This window comes from Hydra vulgaris, chromosome 15 (genome assembly GCF_038396675.1).
Source record: "Hydra vulgaris chromosome 15, alternate assembly HydraT2T_AEP".
Classification (NCBI taxonomy): Eukaryota; Metazoa; Cnidaria; class Hydrozoa; order Anthoathecata; family Hydridae; genus Hydra; species Hydra vulgaris.
In genome coordinates, this window is record NC_088934.1 from 21,006,867 (window position 1) to 21,024,065 (window position 17,199).

Below are 17,199 nucleotides of genomic sequence, written 5' to 3' on the forward strand. Positions count from 1 at the left end.
TAGACTTGGAAAGGAGAACAAAAAAGAACAAAAATAAGAGTGAATGGATAAAAAGAAACTAAATAAAGAGCATAAAAAATTAGTCGGAGGATTCAAAATTAATTTTATGTCAAATAGGTGATTTGATACCTAAGTACACGCCGAGGCCGAATATCTGACTGTAAGTGTCTTTGCAAATCGAGTAATGTTAGCTATAAATTCTACGATCCTAAGATGAAACAGTTAAATATTAAGTATCACAGCAAGTAGGTCAAGTTAACTTTGTTAAAAATGATAAGTGGATGTAAAGTTACTTTGAAGATTGCTATTATTTGTAAAAGATAAATTAAGAAAACTTAGTGATAATGATGGTTTTTTTAGTTTAACGTTTTCAGGTATTTTATTTATGTTTTAAATAAATAGAGGTTGATTTAACCACAGTAAATGCACTGTTTTTAGTTAAGTGAGTTTAGTAGTAGCAGTGCATCAATGCTTTCCTACTAACCAATCCAAAGTCGTGGATTGACAATGTGCACTTGCAAAGACACCATTTTAATAGATAGATATTTTACAGCTGGTTTTTTTATTTTATTTTACAACTTGCGTGGGTATAATTTACTTTTTTTTTGGCCGGAATGAGCCTCTCTATTTAAATAATTACCTTGAATAAATAATAAACCTCTCAAAAATAGTAATTGTTTTATATACTGACTGTAAATTTAGATTTTATATACTGACTGTAAATTTAGATTTTATATACTGACTGCAAATTTAGATTTTATATACTGACTGTAAATTTAGATTTTATATACTGACTGTAAATTTAGATTTTATATACTGACTGTAAATTTAGATTTTATATACTGACTGTAAATTTAGATTTTATATACTGACTGTAAATTTAGATTTTATATACTGACTGTAAATTTAGATTTTATATACTGACTGTAAATTTAGATTTTATATACTGACTGTAAATTTAGTTTTTACATACTGACTGTAAATTTAGATTTTACAATAATGCTTTTTATTCAAAGGCTTCTTAAATGAAATTAAAAAAAAAATAGCTTTTCAATGTTTTATTTTTTTAGATGTTTTTACAAAATATGAAAAGTATTTTTAAAACTTTTTATATCATCTTGCTTTTTAAAAGATCCAGGTTGATTTTTCAAGAAAGTTTTTCGTTAACAATATTAGGACTAATCTTCAAGGATCTTGGACAAATCTAATTCAGTAAATAATTCATATAATTAAATAATATAATTAAAAAAAAAAACACTGCATGATTGAAATTCATGAAGATTTACAGTTAACTTTATCTAGCAGTTTATTGTTATTTTCCACTCCAGAGGCGGATGCAACATTTTTTAATGTTTGAGACACTTCCAGACATGGAGAACACTCTAAATATTTATATAGTTATACTCATATCAAATAAGGATGCTTTGCAAAAAATTGCTATGATTAGATGGGTACAAAAAAGCCCTAAAATTTTAGCTACACCTGCCCTAAACGTGAGAGCAACAAGTTGATAAAATATTTTTTTTACTATTCTCAACCAAGTTTATATTCATCGATAAACTTTAAAATTCACACAATAATCTCTTAGCGTTCAACAATTATTGCCTTATAAAATTTGTAACTCCCTTAATTGAGGGGGGTTCAAACCTTTTATGGTTATAGTTTTTGAACGCTAAAAGATTTTGAATTTTATAATTTATCGATAAAAATATAGATTCATAACGCATTTTTATAAAATTAAAAAAGAAAGACATTGTTGCTAATAAAAAAGCAGATACCACGTAAAAGAAAAACTAAATTTTAAAGCGTTTTAAACACTTAAAGCGTACTATTGCTACTAACGCTGTAATCGAATGTAATTCGGAAGCATCTAACGCATCGACACACGCATCATACTCATTTATTCTAGATATTAATATTTTTACGCCTGATAAAAATTACATTGTTATATAACACATATAATAATACAAACGTTTTAAGTAAAAAATGATGTTTTTTAAAATAACGTTTTTTAAGCGAGGGTTTGAAAATTTCGTATCAAATTGCAACAACCAAAAATATTGCACTTAAAAACATCGTAGTAGCACCGAATGTTAATGCAACAAGAAACGTCTTTGGTAGTAGAAAACTCTTCCCTTTAAGCAAGACGAAACTGATAATATCTTCTGTATGTAAGCTTTAAGAAGAAAAGCAATCGGGAATGGAAATGTCGATAATTTCACCGTTAAACTTCGTATCCTGGATAAAGGATCCAAGAAAATATTGATTTATCGAAAGAGTTGCTGAATTTATGTGGGAGCCCTAAATTAAAAAAAATTAGTAAAAAAAATAGAAATTTTTTTTTCAACCACTTTGCTCTTAAAAAAATTATTGAAATAAAATATTTACGTCATTGGTACGGCCACTGGTAAAAGGTATTCAGGAGCGAAACCTTTTCGGGACAATGGCACATTCCACTTAATTGAAGGACAGTTTGGAATTGGCTTTTTCAAAATCTCATCACCAACTTGTTCAATAACTTTAGAATACAAATGCAACTTGTTATCTGCAAAAAAATTTAAAAATTAATTTTGATACTTAAGTTATATACAAAAAAAAAAAAAAAAAATTTACAAATACCCTGCAACCGAGTAGTCAACATGTGCGGTTCGCTAATAGGTTCGCTTTTCATAGATGTTAAAAATTTAGTTAATTCCCCACCATTAATTGTATAGTTTAACATTTCTTCTAATAGCCAGAAACAATCTAAATAGGACATTTTTTTTTTTACGTAAAAATCAAATATGATATCAGATCATATTTGAAAATAATTTCTAATTCTATTTTAATTCTATTTTAATTCTATTATATCCTAAGATCTGAATGTGTGTTACAATAAAACTAATATTTAATTATTATATTTATATAATTAATTTATACATTATATTTATGTAAATATATTTATATAATTTATTTATTATTATAAATAATATATTTATATAATTATATTTATATAATTAATTATTATAATCATTAAATTATATTTGTGTTATAAAACTTATATAAGCATTTCACTTTTAAGCAAAATTCCATGTATTATAAAAATTTAATTATATTTAACATTTACCGGTTGTCATATGTGCAGAATCTAAACAATTAGAATCTCCATACACAACTATGCGACCTGAACCACGATGAGTCTGACTTGGATCATAAAAACCAATGATAGGTACATCCGAGTCTGCTTTAATTTCACCAAACAAAACCTCAGCAGCTTGATCGTAAAGTTTGTTTGCTCTCATCACAAACCCTTCTTTAGGAAATTCTCCAATCGTTGCACCAGATGCATAAATGACTATGTTAATAAGCAATGTATACATATAAATATATAATAAGTAATGCATATATATACATATATAATAAGTAATGTATATATATATACATATATAAAAAGTAATGTATATATATATACATATATAATAAGTAATGTATATATATATATAATAAGTAATGTATATATATATAATAAGTAATGTATATATATATATATATATATATATATATATATATATATATATATATATATATATATATATATATATATATATATATATATATATATATAAATATATATATATATAAAATAAAACAACGAAACATTGGAAATGTTTCGTTGAAAATATGGAAAGGTTATAATATAGGTTTAATACAAATATTGTGAAATCAGCAAAAATTATTGGAATTTAGCTGGGAAATATCACCTCCTCCACCATATTCACCAGACTTAGCCCCAATTAATTATTACTTTTTCATCACTGAGAAATGGTCTATTTGATGAAGTTTTTAAAATGAGATTAACCTAAAAGCTTACCTGAGCAACTATTTTATCTTCATGCCCAAAAAGTTTTATTAACGGGACATCTATGTTTTGTGTGCACGCTTGCAAACAGTCATAGACAATAATTGAAAAAATAAATTGTTCCAACGGTGTCCCTCAAAGCTCAGTATTAGGACCACGACTTTTTCTTCTTTACATTAATGACCTTAATAACTCAATTAAGACCATTAATGTAAAATAACTAAATTAACTCCTTACCACTTTGCTGATGATACTAACTTGCTCATTATCAACAATCTTAAAAAAAAATTAACTAATACATTAATTATGATCTTGCCAATCTAGTTCAGTGGCTTCACTCAACTGTAGTAAAACTGAACTGGTCATATTCAAATCCAATAAAACAAAAATCAACAAAAATTTAAACTTTAGATTAAGTAGCCAGAAAATCATTCCTGTAAACTCAATCAAATATCTTGAAATTGTAATTGATTCCAACTTATCGTTTATATCCCATCATAAAGACTTAGCCAAATTAAACAAATCAAATGGAATGCTGACTAAAGTTTGCCATTATGTCAATCTGGAAACACTAGTAAATTTATATCATGCCATTTTTGGCTCACATATACGATATGCTTGTCAAATATGGGGACAATCTCAACAGCAAGCATGTGCTTTATCTTGCTTCTAATATCCTTAAAGAATGTGATCTTGTTGAATTGGCAGTTTGTCTGGAATCACCATACAAAAACCTACTTCTTACCTTCAACAATTTCTTCCCCAAAAATGCAAATAACCGATACTATCTTCGATCAATTGATAATCTGAACTTAGCAGTCTTAAAACATTGTTCTGTTACTTATGGATGTAAGTCCATGAAAAACCAAAGTAAAAAATCTTGGAATAACTTTCCCTATGACCTAAAAGCTCTCTATTCTATGTTTTTAAGAGTAACCTATTCCATTCCTTCCTAATCAAATACACTTAATAAATCCAAAGATATGTGTATCTGTGTATTAGTGTTTGCGGAAGTGAATAAGTGTGAGTATATATGTATGCATGTGTATATGTATGTATACATGGATGTGTATGTGTATGTTTGTATATATTTGTATGTGTAAATAAATGTGTGTATATATATATATAGATGTATTTGTATATATGGGCAAGTCCATTTTTAACTTATGTTACATGCGCAACAACTTTATCAAATATTGGCCTATTTAAACTGAAAATTAAATTTTTAGCTATTTTGTATGAAAGCTGTTAGTCTAAAAAATAAAATAAGCTAAAAAGTTTTGAGTCTGGCCAAAAGAGGGGGAACTTTAGTAAATGCATGTAGTTTTAACTTATGTTACATAAATTATAAAAATAAAAATATGCTTTAACAAAGCATCGCTATGCAAAACTTTAAATGTAAAAATGTTACACTTAATATTCTTTCGCATATATTACTAAAAAATTTATGTTTTTAAACTAAACTTTGCAAAAAACAAAACTTTATCATGTTTTTGTTAACTTAAATTACATAAAAATTGCAAAAGTTCTTTTGTTATTTGCTTGAAATATATATATTTTTAAAGTATAAAATCTGACCAACAACAATTTGAACATGTTAACTCCATTTTCATGCTAAATTAGTTCTAATTATGCAAATAAATCTATGGTTAAAATAAAGTTTTACAATGAAACTTTTTTAATCATGCAACAATGAGAAAAACTGTAACTTTCGGAAGCATAAAAATGACTTAAACCAATTAATTTTAGTGCAAAGGTATATTTTAAATAAACTTTCATGTGTCTACATCAATACTCATTTGCTAAAAGTTGACAAAAAAAAAGAAAAAAATTTGACTAATTTTTCATTTTCTGCCGTGGAATTGCCAATTTGCATATGCATATATATATATATATATATATATATATATATATATATATATATATATATATATATATATATATATATATATATATATATATATATATATATATATATATATATATATGTGTGTGTGTGTGCGTTTGTGTTTGTGCGTGTTTATATATATATATATATATATATATATGTATATATGTATGAGAATATATGTGTATATGTGTGTATATGTATGTTTGTATATGTGTATGTAAGTATGTGTTTATGTATGTATAGAGTATTCTCGTGGGTCACACGAATTTTAAAAATTTTCCCATTATGAGAGGATAAAAATGTAAACAAACTATTTTTGGTAATCATTTTTCAATGTCATTTGTAACAATGTGTCTTAATGATCAACTTTCTTTTTGTATAAACCTTTTTTCATTTTTAAACTCAAATCAATATCAAATTCAGTAGCTGAAGTTTTTATCTTATTTAAAGAAATGTCTTATTACAAAACTCTGGATCCACCTAATAAAAGCAGATATGATCAAAAACTTCTTCTTATTGAAGGCATAGATCCTTACTTAATTCTGGATAGTGAATTTAAAAACAGTGAAGAGACGTTTCCAGATGTAACCTACGCTGACATATTGAATTATCTTGGATTTTCACCAAGCTCTTATACTATTAATATAAGTATAAGCTGTATAAGTTATACAGCTGAGGATATAAGAGCCTATAAAATCTTGGAAGCATATAATCAAGTTTTAGAAGGTTAGGTCAGGAATGTAGGAGTTATTTGCATTGGAAGTTTGAGAATTTTTAAGGGAAAGGTAAGAAAAAAATTATTGGTAAGGTATGTAGTATATAATAATATTTATATGCTACATGCTTTACACAAATGCCAACAGCATTACTTAAATGGAGTTAAATAACATTATAAACACACCTATCAATTATAAAATAATCAATTAAATAAAATTATATATATATATATATAATATATATATATATATATATATATATATATATATATATATATATATATATATATATATATATATATATATATATATATATATATATATATATATATATATATATATATATATATATATATATATATATTATATATATAACTTTATTTAATTGACTATTTTATAATTGATAGGCGTGTTTGTAATGTTATTCAAGTCCATTTAAGTAATGCTGTTGGCATTTTTGTGACTAATATGTGTTATAATTATCACTATTATAATTTCTATTAGGAATATTAAACTGTTTTTTAATACATATTAAGGTATTTCATTTGCAGCATCTAAATGATACCCCACTTATTCTATGGAATGTTGCAGTGTTTAATGGTGAGATTGTATGTGCACACTGTAATTGCATGGTAGGCCTCGCTGAAGCATGTTCACATATTGCTGTAATTCTATTTTGGATTGATATAACTGTTAAAATGGAAGTGTCTAAAACAGTAACTGACTATAAATCGTACTGGTTACTACCTAATTCTCCTGCACAGTTAATACCAAACATTTATGTGAAATTGATTTTTGATCTTGCATAACCAAAAAACGAATATTAGACAAAGAGTTGGAACAAGATGTAAATGATTGCATTACTTCTGCATTTACTTGTTCTACCATTTGTAAATCAGCTATTGAAAAGCCAACACAGAGCGAACTAAATGTGTTTTTTAATAAACTAAATAAATCAAATTCAAAAGCAGCTATCCTGAGAATAATCCCTAAATATGCTAATGAATACTCTACAGAATCTAATCAACTTAAAGTACCATTAATGAGTGATTTATATTCTTCAGATAAAATAACTCTAAATTACATGGAGTTGCAATCATATTGTGACAATATTTTTCCTAGTTTAACTTTAACAGCTGAGCAAGTAGTTAAAATAGAAAGATTGACACAATAACAATCAAGTTCTAGTTGTTGGCATAAGTTTAGATGTGGTCAGGGCCAAACAGGGGGATGGCCCTGACCACATCTAAACTCATGCTAACAACTAGGAGTGCCCCCCACCCCACCCCAAAGCTGTCATATAAACATTTGAGTTGGCACATTGAGTAAGTTTTGAACTATAGTTGGCAAATTGCAAATATTGAGGACCTTATTTTTTTTGGTGTCTCTAGTTGGCAAAAAATACATACAACACCCCCCCCCCCATGGAAGACCTCGTCGGGACAGCCCTAAATGTGGTCGAGTAATTACATTTGTTATAAAAGATGTTTGTCATACTGATATCAAGAATCCATCAATATCTATCATCAAAAAAATATGCTACCCTGCAAATTTTTGGAGTATTTCTACAGATTGGGGTATAGCGCATGAAAAAACAGCTAGGGAAAAATATAAGTGTTGTGAATGTATGCCACGAAAACTTAACAGTTATTGACTCAAGTCTATATAATAATAGATTAATAATAGATTGCACAATATGATTGAAAATGAAAAAACTAGCTATCTTTATATAGAAAAAATGGACAAACTCACTTAAAAATGGACAAACTCACTTAAAAAAGACCATGCTTATTACTATCAAGTACATATTGTAATAATAGCTATTATTACAATAATAATCACTTTTCGTAAATATCTGTATAGCTTAATTAATAAACTATTGTTCAATTTAAGTGCTAATGAAGTGCTACTACAGATGGACATATGTTAACCAAAGCAAATGCTGAATGGACAATTTTTATTTAATGTTGTATGACAATATCCATCTTTAGTAAATAAGTGAATTGGTATTTTATTTTGGAATAGAATTTCAATGTTTAATATAATAATAGATATAATAAAGTTTTATATGCAATGAACGCTTTCTTAAAAATCTAAAGTTTAAGTTTTTTTATTATATCGGCTTTGTTTACATTTTTATCCTTTCATAATGGCAAAATTTTTAAAGTCATGTGACCCATGGGAATACTTTATATGTATGTGTGCATTTATGTACATTAGTGTGTATGTATATATGAATCTATATATATATGTATGTATATTATGTATGTATATAATACAGAGGAATATAAGTATATGTATTTATATGTATTTGTAAATGTGTGTATGTGTGTTTGTTTGTATGTATTTGTATGTGTCTATATACGTGTGTATGTATGTGACTTATACTAAATTACTACTATTTTTGTTATGATTATTGTAATTAATTTAATTTTTATCATTTTATTTTTTATTATTATCATTTTATTGTTATTATTGTTACTACTACCACTTTTATTATTAATATTATTTTTTATTATCATTATTAGTATTTTTACTCCTACAACTTTTAATGTTTGTTTTGTTACTGCTGTGGACGATTAATATTACTATTAGCATTAATGATATATTTATTAGCTTTAATTTGCAAGGTTTTTACTTAAGATTAGTACATGTACTATTTGTAAACTTCCGTGAATGTAACAACTATTTCAGAAATATATTGATTGATTGAGCATATATAATTGAAAAATTTATTTGTTTATTTTTTATTGACGAAATATTAAAAACCCAATAAAAAATGAAGAAGACTAAACAGTTACATCTAAACTGTTACAAATAAAAAAATCTAACTTAGCAGAACCTGAAAGTTTTAGTTGTATACTACAAAAAAAACTAAGTACAACCAATCCTTGTCAACAACAATAATATAAATTAATCACTAGCAATTTAAAATCTCTTCTAAACTTTTTATTGTTTATTGATTTCCCTATAAAATATGTCAAAGCAACTCAACAACTGTTGCAAAAAAAATTTGACAGAAATGTTTTTACAAGATGCTACTTAGAGAATTCTATTTAAAAAAAATTATTAACTCTATTTAAAATACAAAATCTACTTAATTTCCAAACAAAAATTTTCAAACTACAGTTAAAAATTCAACAAATTGCTTAAAAACTAGATGCATATCTAATTAGTGACTATGTAAAATAACAAAAAATGTAATGCACCATTTTTTCAGAAGATTGATTTTAAACAACAATTATAAAGATAACAGGAAAATGACAGTTTAGAAAGATGTCAGTAACATTCATTTAAAACAAAAAAAAAATTAATTTTGCTGAAAAGTAAGAATACCTGTTTTTGTTCCAACTTTAAATTCTCCAGAATAAACTTGATCAGTCAATGATATTCCCCACGGCTTCATTAGTTCATTTAAAGCTGGAATATTTGCACCTCCCGTAACCGGCGTCCACCATTGTCTTGTATTTTCATCATAAAATTGTATTTTATCCATTACTTTCACATTGTACCATTCCCCTTCAAATAATATTTATAGTAAATATCAAATTTTTATATTTATATTTTATATTTATATTATCAAAGTTTTTCTTTTGTATTATATACACTTCCTTAATGACAGAGGTTATTTATTCACTCATGGCAATAACAATTTAGGGTGCCATATTGTTCCATAAGATATTACACATAAGTAAGTATAATATGATACATCACAATACTAATATAACTACTTTTTTAACCATAAGATTTTTATAATTTTTCTACTACAAGCATTAAAAAAAAATCTTTTTACTTTAATTCTACTTCTCTTTGATGCGCTGGCACATTATACTACTATTACCTATCAAGTAGTGTACAAGTAGTGAGTTTATTTAGCTTTCTGATTGCCAACAACTAACCCAAATTTTTTTTAGCAGTTTTATATTTAATAACACTTTTATCCTATTTCAATTCTGATTTTTTCCATTTACAATCATCCAAAGGACATAAAAGAGTGAAAGGATAAAATAATGATCACATGTGTTTAAAGATAAATTATATAAAAACACTATAAAATTCATACCATAGGCAAGAATACATATGTCATTTTACTTCATTGCCTCACATGTATCACACGCTTATAACTGATTTTTAACTATTAATAATACTATGCATGCTGGAAAATCAGACTCTGATAAGCAGTTGTTAAATAGTTATGAAAGTATAGATAACAGCTTTGGAGAACACTTCTGCAAGACTACAACACGTATGTTGTCCGGACCACAAGCTGCAGAAGAGTTTAAGCAGGAAATCACTTTAGATACAGAAGCTCGAGTGATACGAATGTCAAGCAATGGATCAACCTGTTTGTTGGCTATATCAGGTAGAATGCAACTATTGGAATCTAGAGATGATATCGATGAAAAGTTCTTAGCAAACAATTCAGGTTTGCCTTTAGGTGAGGTGACAAAATCTGAACCATAAAAGAGAGGTGGAATTACAAATTTACCCTTATTATTGATACTGTTAAAGATTCTCCTGAAGTCACGAGAGCCTAATTTTTAAGATAAAATACGAGATTTCATGACCTGATAATAGTGGGCCTTTGGCGTTAGACAAAACCTTTTTACAATGGTTTCTAATAATAGTAAACAGATGTCTGTTTTCTGGAGGATAGTTTTGCTAATAGATATGTAAATAATGGTTTGGAAGATGCAGCAGCACAATGTGAGGTAAACCAACGAAAAGAATGATATTTAACTTGGAATCGTCGAGAGGGAATAAAAGATTCCATGCCAACCTAAATCCAAGAAGTTATGTAAGAAGCACATTTGTCAGCAGGAAGATGAAAGATCTACCCAAAGACCATCATGAAGAAAATCGTAGAAAGAGTCCCAGTCAGCTTTAAGGTATAAAATAATAATTTTACAGAGATCAAACTGTGATCAGAAGCACCTAAGGGTGAATGTGGAGAAAGTTAGCACTGACTAGGATCAGAAACATGACATAAGTTGAGTAGAGAAGGTAAATGATTCGGGTTGTCTGGAAAACAAGTTGGAAAGTTGACTATTTGAGTTAGAGATTGAGAAAGGCAAAAGTTGTGGGCCTTAACACCTACTGAGTCACTGACTAGAGCCAAGCCATTCAGTGTGATAAGCACCGACAACAAGATTGGCTGATGGATAAAGAGAGAGGGCTTGGTCAATTTGATCAGAAATAACATCAAAAAGAGTGCATTCTTGAGTTGAAGAATAGCATTATAGAACAAAGAGAAAGGTTATAGAGTGAAGTGCTAAACGAAAGCACATAAAAGAATAGTTGGTGGATTAAAACCTAGTTTCCCAACAAATGGGTGAATTTTTATGAATATAAATGCCAAGGCCAAGCATGTGACTATTGGAGTCTTTATGAATTAAAGGAAGATTACCATCAAGACTAAGATCATAAGATGAGACAGCCAAACTTAAATTAGTCTCACAAAGAGCAAGTAGGTCTGGTGAACTTTGCATGAGATAAGACTCAACAGAAAAGTTACTTCAAAGACTACAAATATTAGTGAATGATATGTTTAGAGAACTTGGTGGTGATAATGGTTTTTTGTGTTTTATAGTTTTTGGTACTTTAGTCAATTTTAAATTTGTTAAAAAACTTGACTCAAAGCATAGATAGTACTCAGTACACTATTTAATAGCCCAAGCAATTGCCTTATTACTATTAATAAACGTTAAGCTGTAACAAAGGGCTCCAAATGTGGTCTCAACAATGCACGCTAAAAGTACAAACAGAAACAACATCCATGCGCAACATGGCATTGTTAGTACTCTAATATTTTACAGCGGTTGATGGAATCAGCCTCTCTGAGAGCTACCACAGAGTTCAAGAAACCTGGCTACCAGCCGGCCTCAGAACCATAAAACTGAGTTTTAGAGCTGTACCCCCATTAGGAGATATTAGATAATAGAGTTGCCTAGTCATAAAAACAGAGACAAGCAAAACCCATGGAATGAGTCAAGAAGATGTAGCATTCAACATCCTAAACTGGAAATAATGAATTATAAATACATCTGCGCCAGCCTAATAGATGAAGAAGGGGTGCAAGGCTGGTCAACAGATAGAATCTGTTTACCCCTTATATATATATACATATATATATATATATATATATATATATATATATATATATATATATATATATATATTATATATATATATATATATATATATATATATATATATATATATAATACTTATTTACATGTATGTATATAAATGAAAGCATGTGTGATTTCAGTTCTTTTAAGTGCAAGTACTTTCATATATATACTCATTTTATTAACTTGTTATTGTATAATTTTTTGCACTTTCTCATTCAGCTCATTAAACTTTTTTTGAAATATTTTTAGTAAATAGTTTAAAGCTTGTTTACATATTGCTTTCTTAACTGCTGCTTTTGTACTGTGTTTTTTAAAAATATATTTACCTTTAAAGTTAATGTATCCACTATAGTGGATGCACTATAGAAGTTGAACCCTAATTTTGTCCCTTATTGCTCTATCCTCTCTACTTTTTTTCACACTCTCGACTTTTGTAGCACCATCTCTACTAACCCAGTTGCACCGTCCTACTAACCCTATAACTCCTAAAAGTAAACCTTAAAGAACATAGTGAGAAGAAATAAGTTTATTACTCTTAGGTTTGAGTTGGAGTACTTCCATTGGTGTAGCACATTTAAACTTTTTACCACAAGCTTATGAAGTAATTGTGCTACCACTAAAATACAAATGCATTAATGGCATACAAGAAAGTACTGTTGCATCTTCATCAAAGAGGGATATTTATAGCGTATTTACTTAATAAAAATGGTACTGATATGCTACCTTGACTTTTATTATACATTTTACAAGAGTATTTTTACTTTGTTTGTAACACCTGTAAAAAAAAATTTGAAAAAGCACTACCTACTACAATGACTGAGAGTTTATTGTCAAAAATATCTTTAGTCAATTTTACAATTTCTTCATCAAAATATTCTTCTTCAGGATCTATTACTAAAAGTACTCCTAAAACATAAAATCTTTTTTAGAAGGAAACTCATTTAATTTGTAATTTTATTAATTGTAATAATGCTTTTTGGTAAAATCCACAAATAGAAAAGTAAAAAACTGAATACCATAATCATTTGCATCAAAGCATGTAAATGGCAAGCCTAAAATAATAAAGATGTTTAGATGAAGTAAATTATTAACTAATAAAAATAGTAATTTCTATTCTTCTCAATTCTATAAACTATTTCAGTTTATTTGATTTTAATATATACAAAATTTTTTATGTTTTAGTATTATCATTATTAAAACTATTTTTTTAGTATAAACTTAGTAATATCATTTATTAACAATACAAAAAGAACTTCAATGTAACTATAACTTATTAAATAAAGAAGTTGCTCCAAGAACTGTTCACTTACCTAACACTTCAATAAAATAATCTTTTGAACGTAAATATGTGTACAAATCTTTGTAGTTTGTATGGATGTGGTCTGCATTCCTTTAAAAAAAATTCAAATTAAAAAAAAAATAGTTACATTTACAACAATTTAACAAAACTTTTGTAATATATACAAATAGAAAACCTTTATTTTTATCATACCAATCCAATGGATCCATCTTCATGTTAAGATTATCTCGAGGAAAATACCCAGAAGGATATCTCAAATTATGAAACTGATCCCAAAGAATACGTTTGCTTAACAAAAAAAAATTATATTTACAATAACTAGAAAACTTAGAAAATGAAAAGAAATAAAAAATGAAAAACCTTTCTTTGTTTACAAAGTTTTCTCATTATTATTAACTTTTTTGTGCTGTAGACACTAACCGCTTTTTCCCAATTTTTAATATATATATATATATATATATATATATATATATATATAATATATATATATAAATATATATATATATATATAACATGTGATTCCAAACAATTTGGACAAACTTCCCGCCAATTTTTTCTCTGCGTAAATTTATCAATTTTGATTGGCTCGCACGCCATTTTGTAGAGAATTAAATTTTCTGCAAAACTCATTAATTTTATACTGAGCAACAAATTTGAAATGATGAAAAAAGTTACTTCGAAACAAGATGACGTAAGAAAACAAGTGTACGAGTTTATTAAAATTAACCCAGAACTTTCCAAAAATGCAATTGTAAAACATTCTATGATGGAAAGTATTCCAAGATCTACGCTCTACAATGTTCTAAAACGAAAAGACAACAATATATTACCCGAATGACAAGTTAGAAGTGGTAGGAAAGCAGTTAACATGACAATAAAAAAGATCAAACAATTGGAAAAAAAAATCGATCATCAACATGGAATCAGTCCACGTTCTCTTGCTAAAAAATTCAATGTCAATCAATCATACATATGAAAAACGATAAAGCAGAAGACAATCATTCGTTATCATAAAAAAATTAGGGCTCCAAAAAGAACTCCTGAAAAACAATCTCTTGTTTGCCCAAAGTGCTCTAAATTGGTTGAAAAAAACAGGTGATTATTGACAATGAATCATATTTTGGATTAAGTAATTGTAATATTTCAGGAAACAGTGGATTTTATTCATCAGATGTTACTACGACACCAAATAATGTTAAATTAAAAAGAAATTTGAACAAAAATTATTGGTTTGGGTTGCAATTTCTCCAAAGGGATTGTCAAAACATTATGTTGCACCTTCCGGTCAAGCTGTCAATGAAAATGTGTACATAGACAAGTGTTTGAGATCATGTTTGCTCCCATTTATAGAGACTGTTCATAAAGATGATGAAATAGTTTTTTGGCCTGACCTTGCATCATCTCACTACTCAAAAAAAGTTCAAGAATTTTTGAGGTCCAAAAATGTCGAATATGTGCCCAGAAGTCAAAATATTGCAAACGTACCAGAATTGCGACCTATTGAGGATTTTTGGAATGAAATCAAGAGAGCAGTATATGCTAATTGTTGGGAAGCTAAAAATTTGATCCAATTGAGGAATCGTATCAACTACTGCTTCAAACATCTCGACATTGAGCGTGTACATCGACTTGGTAAGGAGAGTTTTATTAGAGTTGATACAGTTCGCAGACAAGGAAAATTTGTAATTTTTTGTAATATTACTCTATGAACATTGCTCTTTTTGAAACATCGTTCAAAACTTAAAAAATAGTCATCTTTCTAAAAATATTTTAGAATTTAAATTGTCCAGATTTTTTGGAATCGCATGTTTTATATATATATACATACAAATAGAAATGTAATGTGTTTGCATGTTTGTCAAACCCTTTACACCTCACGTTCCATGCCTGCTTGAGTACTTTGCAGCAGTTTATAGTTCATTCCTCAGGAAGGATATTAAATAGCTTGAAAAAGTACAGAAGCATGTTAATAAGTTTTATTATTACGGCTACAGAGTTATTAATCATGTCTAGCTAAGTTGGGTTTAACTACTTTATCTGAACGCAGAACAAGAAGTTAATTAATCCAATATTTAAAAATAAAAAAGGAAAACAAGGTACATTGAAAAAAAAAAAACAGCATAGTTTACAATATAAAAAAAGCTCTCTGATTGCTTGGAAGGGCCATTTGAGCATAAAAAGAATCTCACTTTTTTAAGTTTTAAAAAATTTTTTTAAATTTTAAAAATTAAAACTGCAAATCTTAAGTCAATATATCTTCTGATTAGGTTTATGGTAATAGGTTAAGATGCTCGCAAAAAACCAACTCCTTTTAATGAATTTGAATCTAAGCAGTTGATGGTAGAAATGTAAGAAAGAAAAAAAAACTGCCATTATTAAAAAACCGCTAAAACTTGTATACTGAGAAATGTATTTTAATGGCTAAATTTATTCTTCAGGTACTTAAAATGTTTACAAACAAACCCAATTTTTCAATTCACTGCCGTATGATGACAACAAGGATGAACAGGATGTATTCAAATAAATATAAACTTGTTTACAGGAAAGTTCTTTTGTTTAAAAAATATTTTGTTATGTTGTTTATTTTTACAGGATTTTAAAATTAATCTATGATACTTATAATTGCTTTAGCAATTTATGTTTAAAATAATTTACATTTAAAATTATGACAAATATATGTTGTTATTTATAGTTATTTCAAAAGTATTATATGTTTAAAACTATGATAAAGAAATAAAAGAGGGCCCATTATAGTCATACCTGGTTTTTTATGCTAGACATTTATGATTTTATTTTACTCTTAGTGGAAAGGATATTTTTGTAAATGTAACAGGGTAAACAAGTATACAAATTTATGTATGTTATACTTTTGGCACAGTGCATTGGATTTTCCATTTCTATAATTTACCTTTTAGATAACTTAGAATTTGTTACATGATCCCAGGAATACCTAAACTTCTAAATTTATCATAGGAGGAGTCAAACATTATTGAACTTATTTTACCTGTATTATTACAGTTAAGTTTATACCAAACTTTATACCAAACTTAATACCAGTAAAATTTTGGTCAATATTGACACAAAAATCATAAGGCTAGTGTATAAATTTCCATAAGGTCCACATGATCAGTCAGCTCCTGCATTGTTTGGAAAAAAAGCATTTTTTTGACCCTACTTCAAATATGGAGTGATGAAAATTTTTAAAACTTTACATTTAGTATTTTTAAAACCATAATAAATATAACCATATTTATGTATCAGTCTTATCTGTTTAGCCAGCGTTTTCGTGCTCAAGTCTATTCACGCTCGCCCACTCGCCC

General features: G+C 27.4%; 1 protein-coding gene across 1 annotated transcript in view; it reads right to left on the bottom strand.

The window, feature by feature from the left end:
• Window positions 1–1,899: 1,899 nt before the first annotated feature.
• Window positions 1,900–17,199, bottom strand: part of LOC136072044 (membrane-bound transcription factor site-1 protease-like) — a 60,406-nt gene continuing 45,106 nt past the window's right edge. Inside the window, exons 21-29 of the mRNA XM_065820038.1 lie at window positions 14,072–14,167; window positions 13,890–13,969; window positions 13,596–13,631; window positions 13,384–13,485; window positions 9,782–9,964; window positions 3,107–3,334; window positions 2,620–2,745; window positions 2,389–2,545; window positions 1,900–2,301 (exon numbers count right to left, since the gene is read on the bottom strand). Coding sequence (XP_065676110.1) covers window positions 2,289–2,301; window positions 2,389–2,545; window positions 2,620–2,745; window positions 3,107–3,334; window positions 9,782–9,964; window positions 13,384–13,485; window positions 13,596–13,631; window positions 13,890–13,969; window positions 14,072–14,167 — 1,021 coding nt within the window. The 3' untranslated portion in view covers window positions 1,900–2,288. The remainder of the gene's footprint in view (window positions 2,302–2,388; window positions 2,546–2,619; window positions 2,746–3,106; window positions 3,335–9,781; window positions 9,965–13,383; window positions 13,486–13,595; window positions 13,632–13,889; window positions 13,970–14,071; window positions 14,168–17,199) is intronic.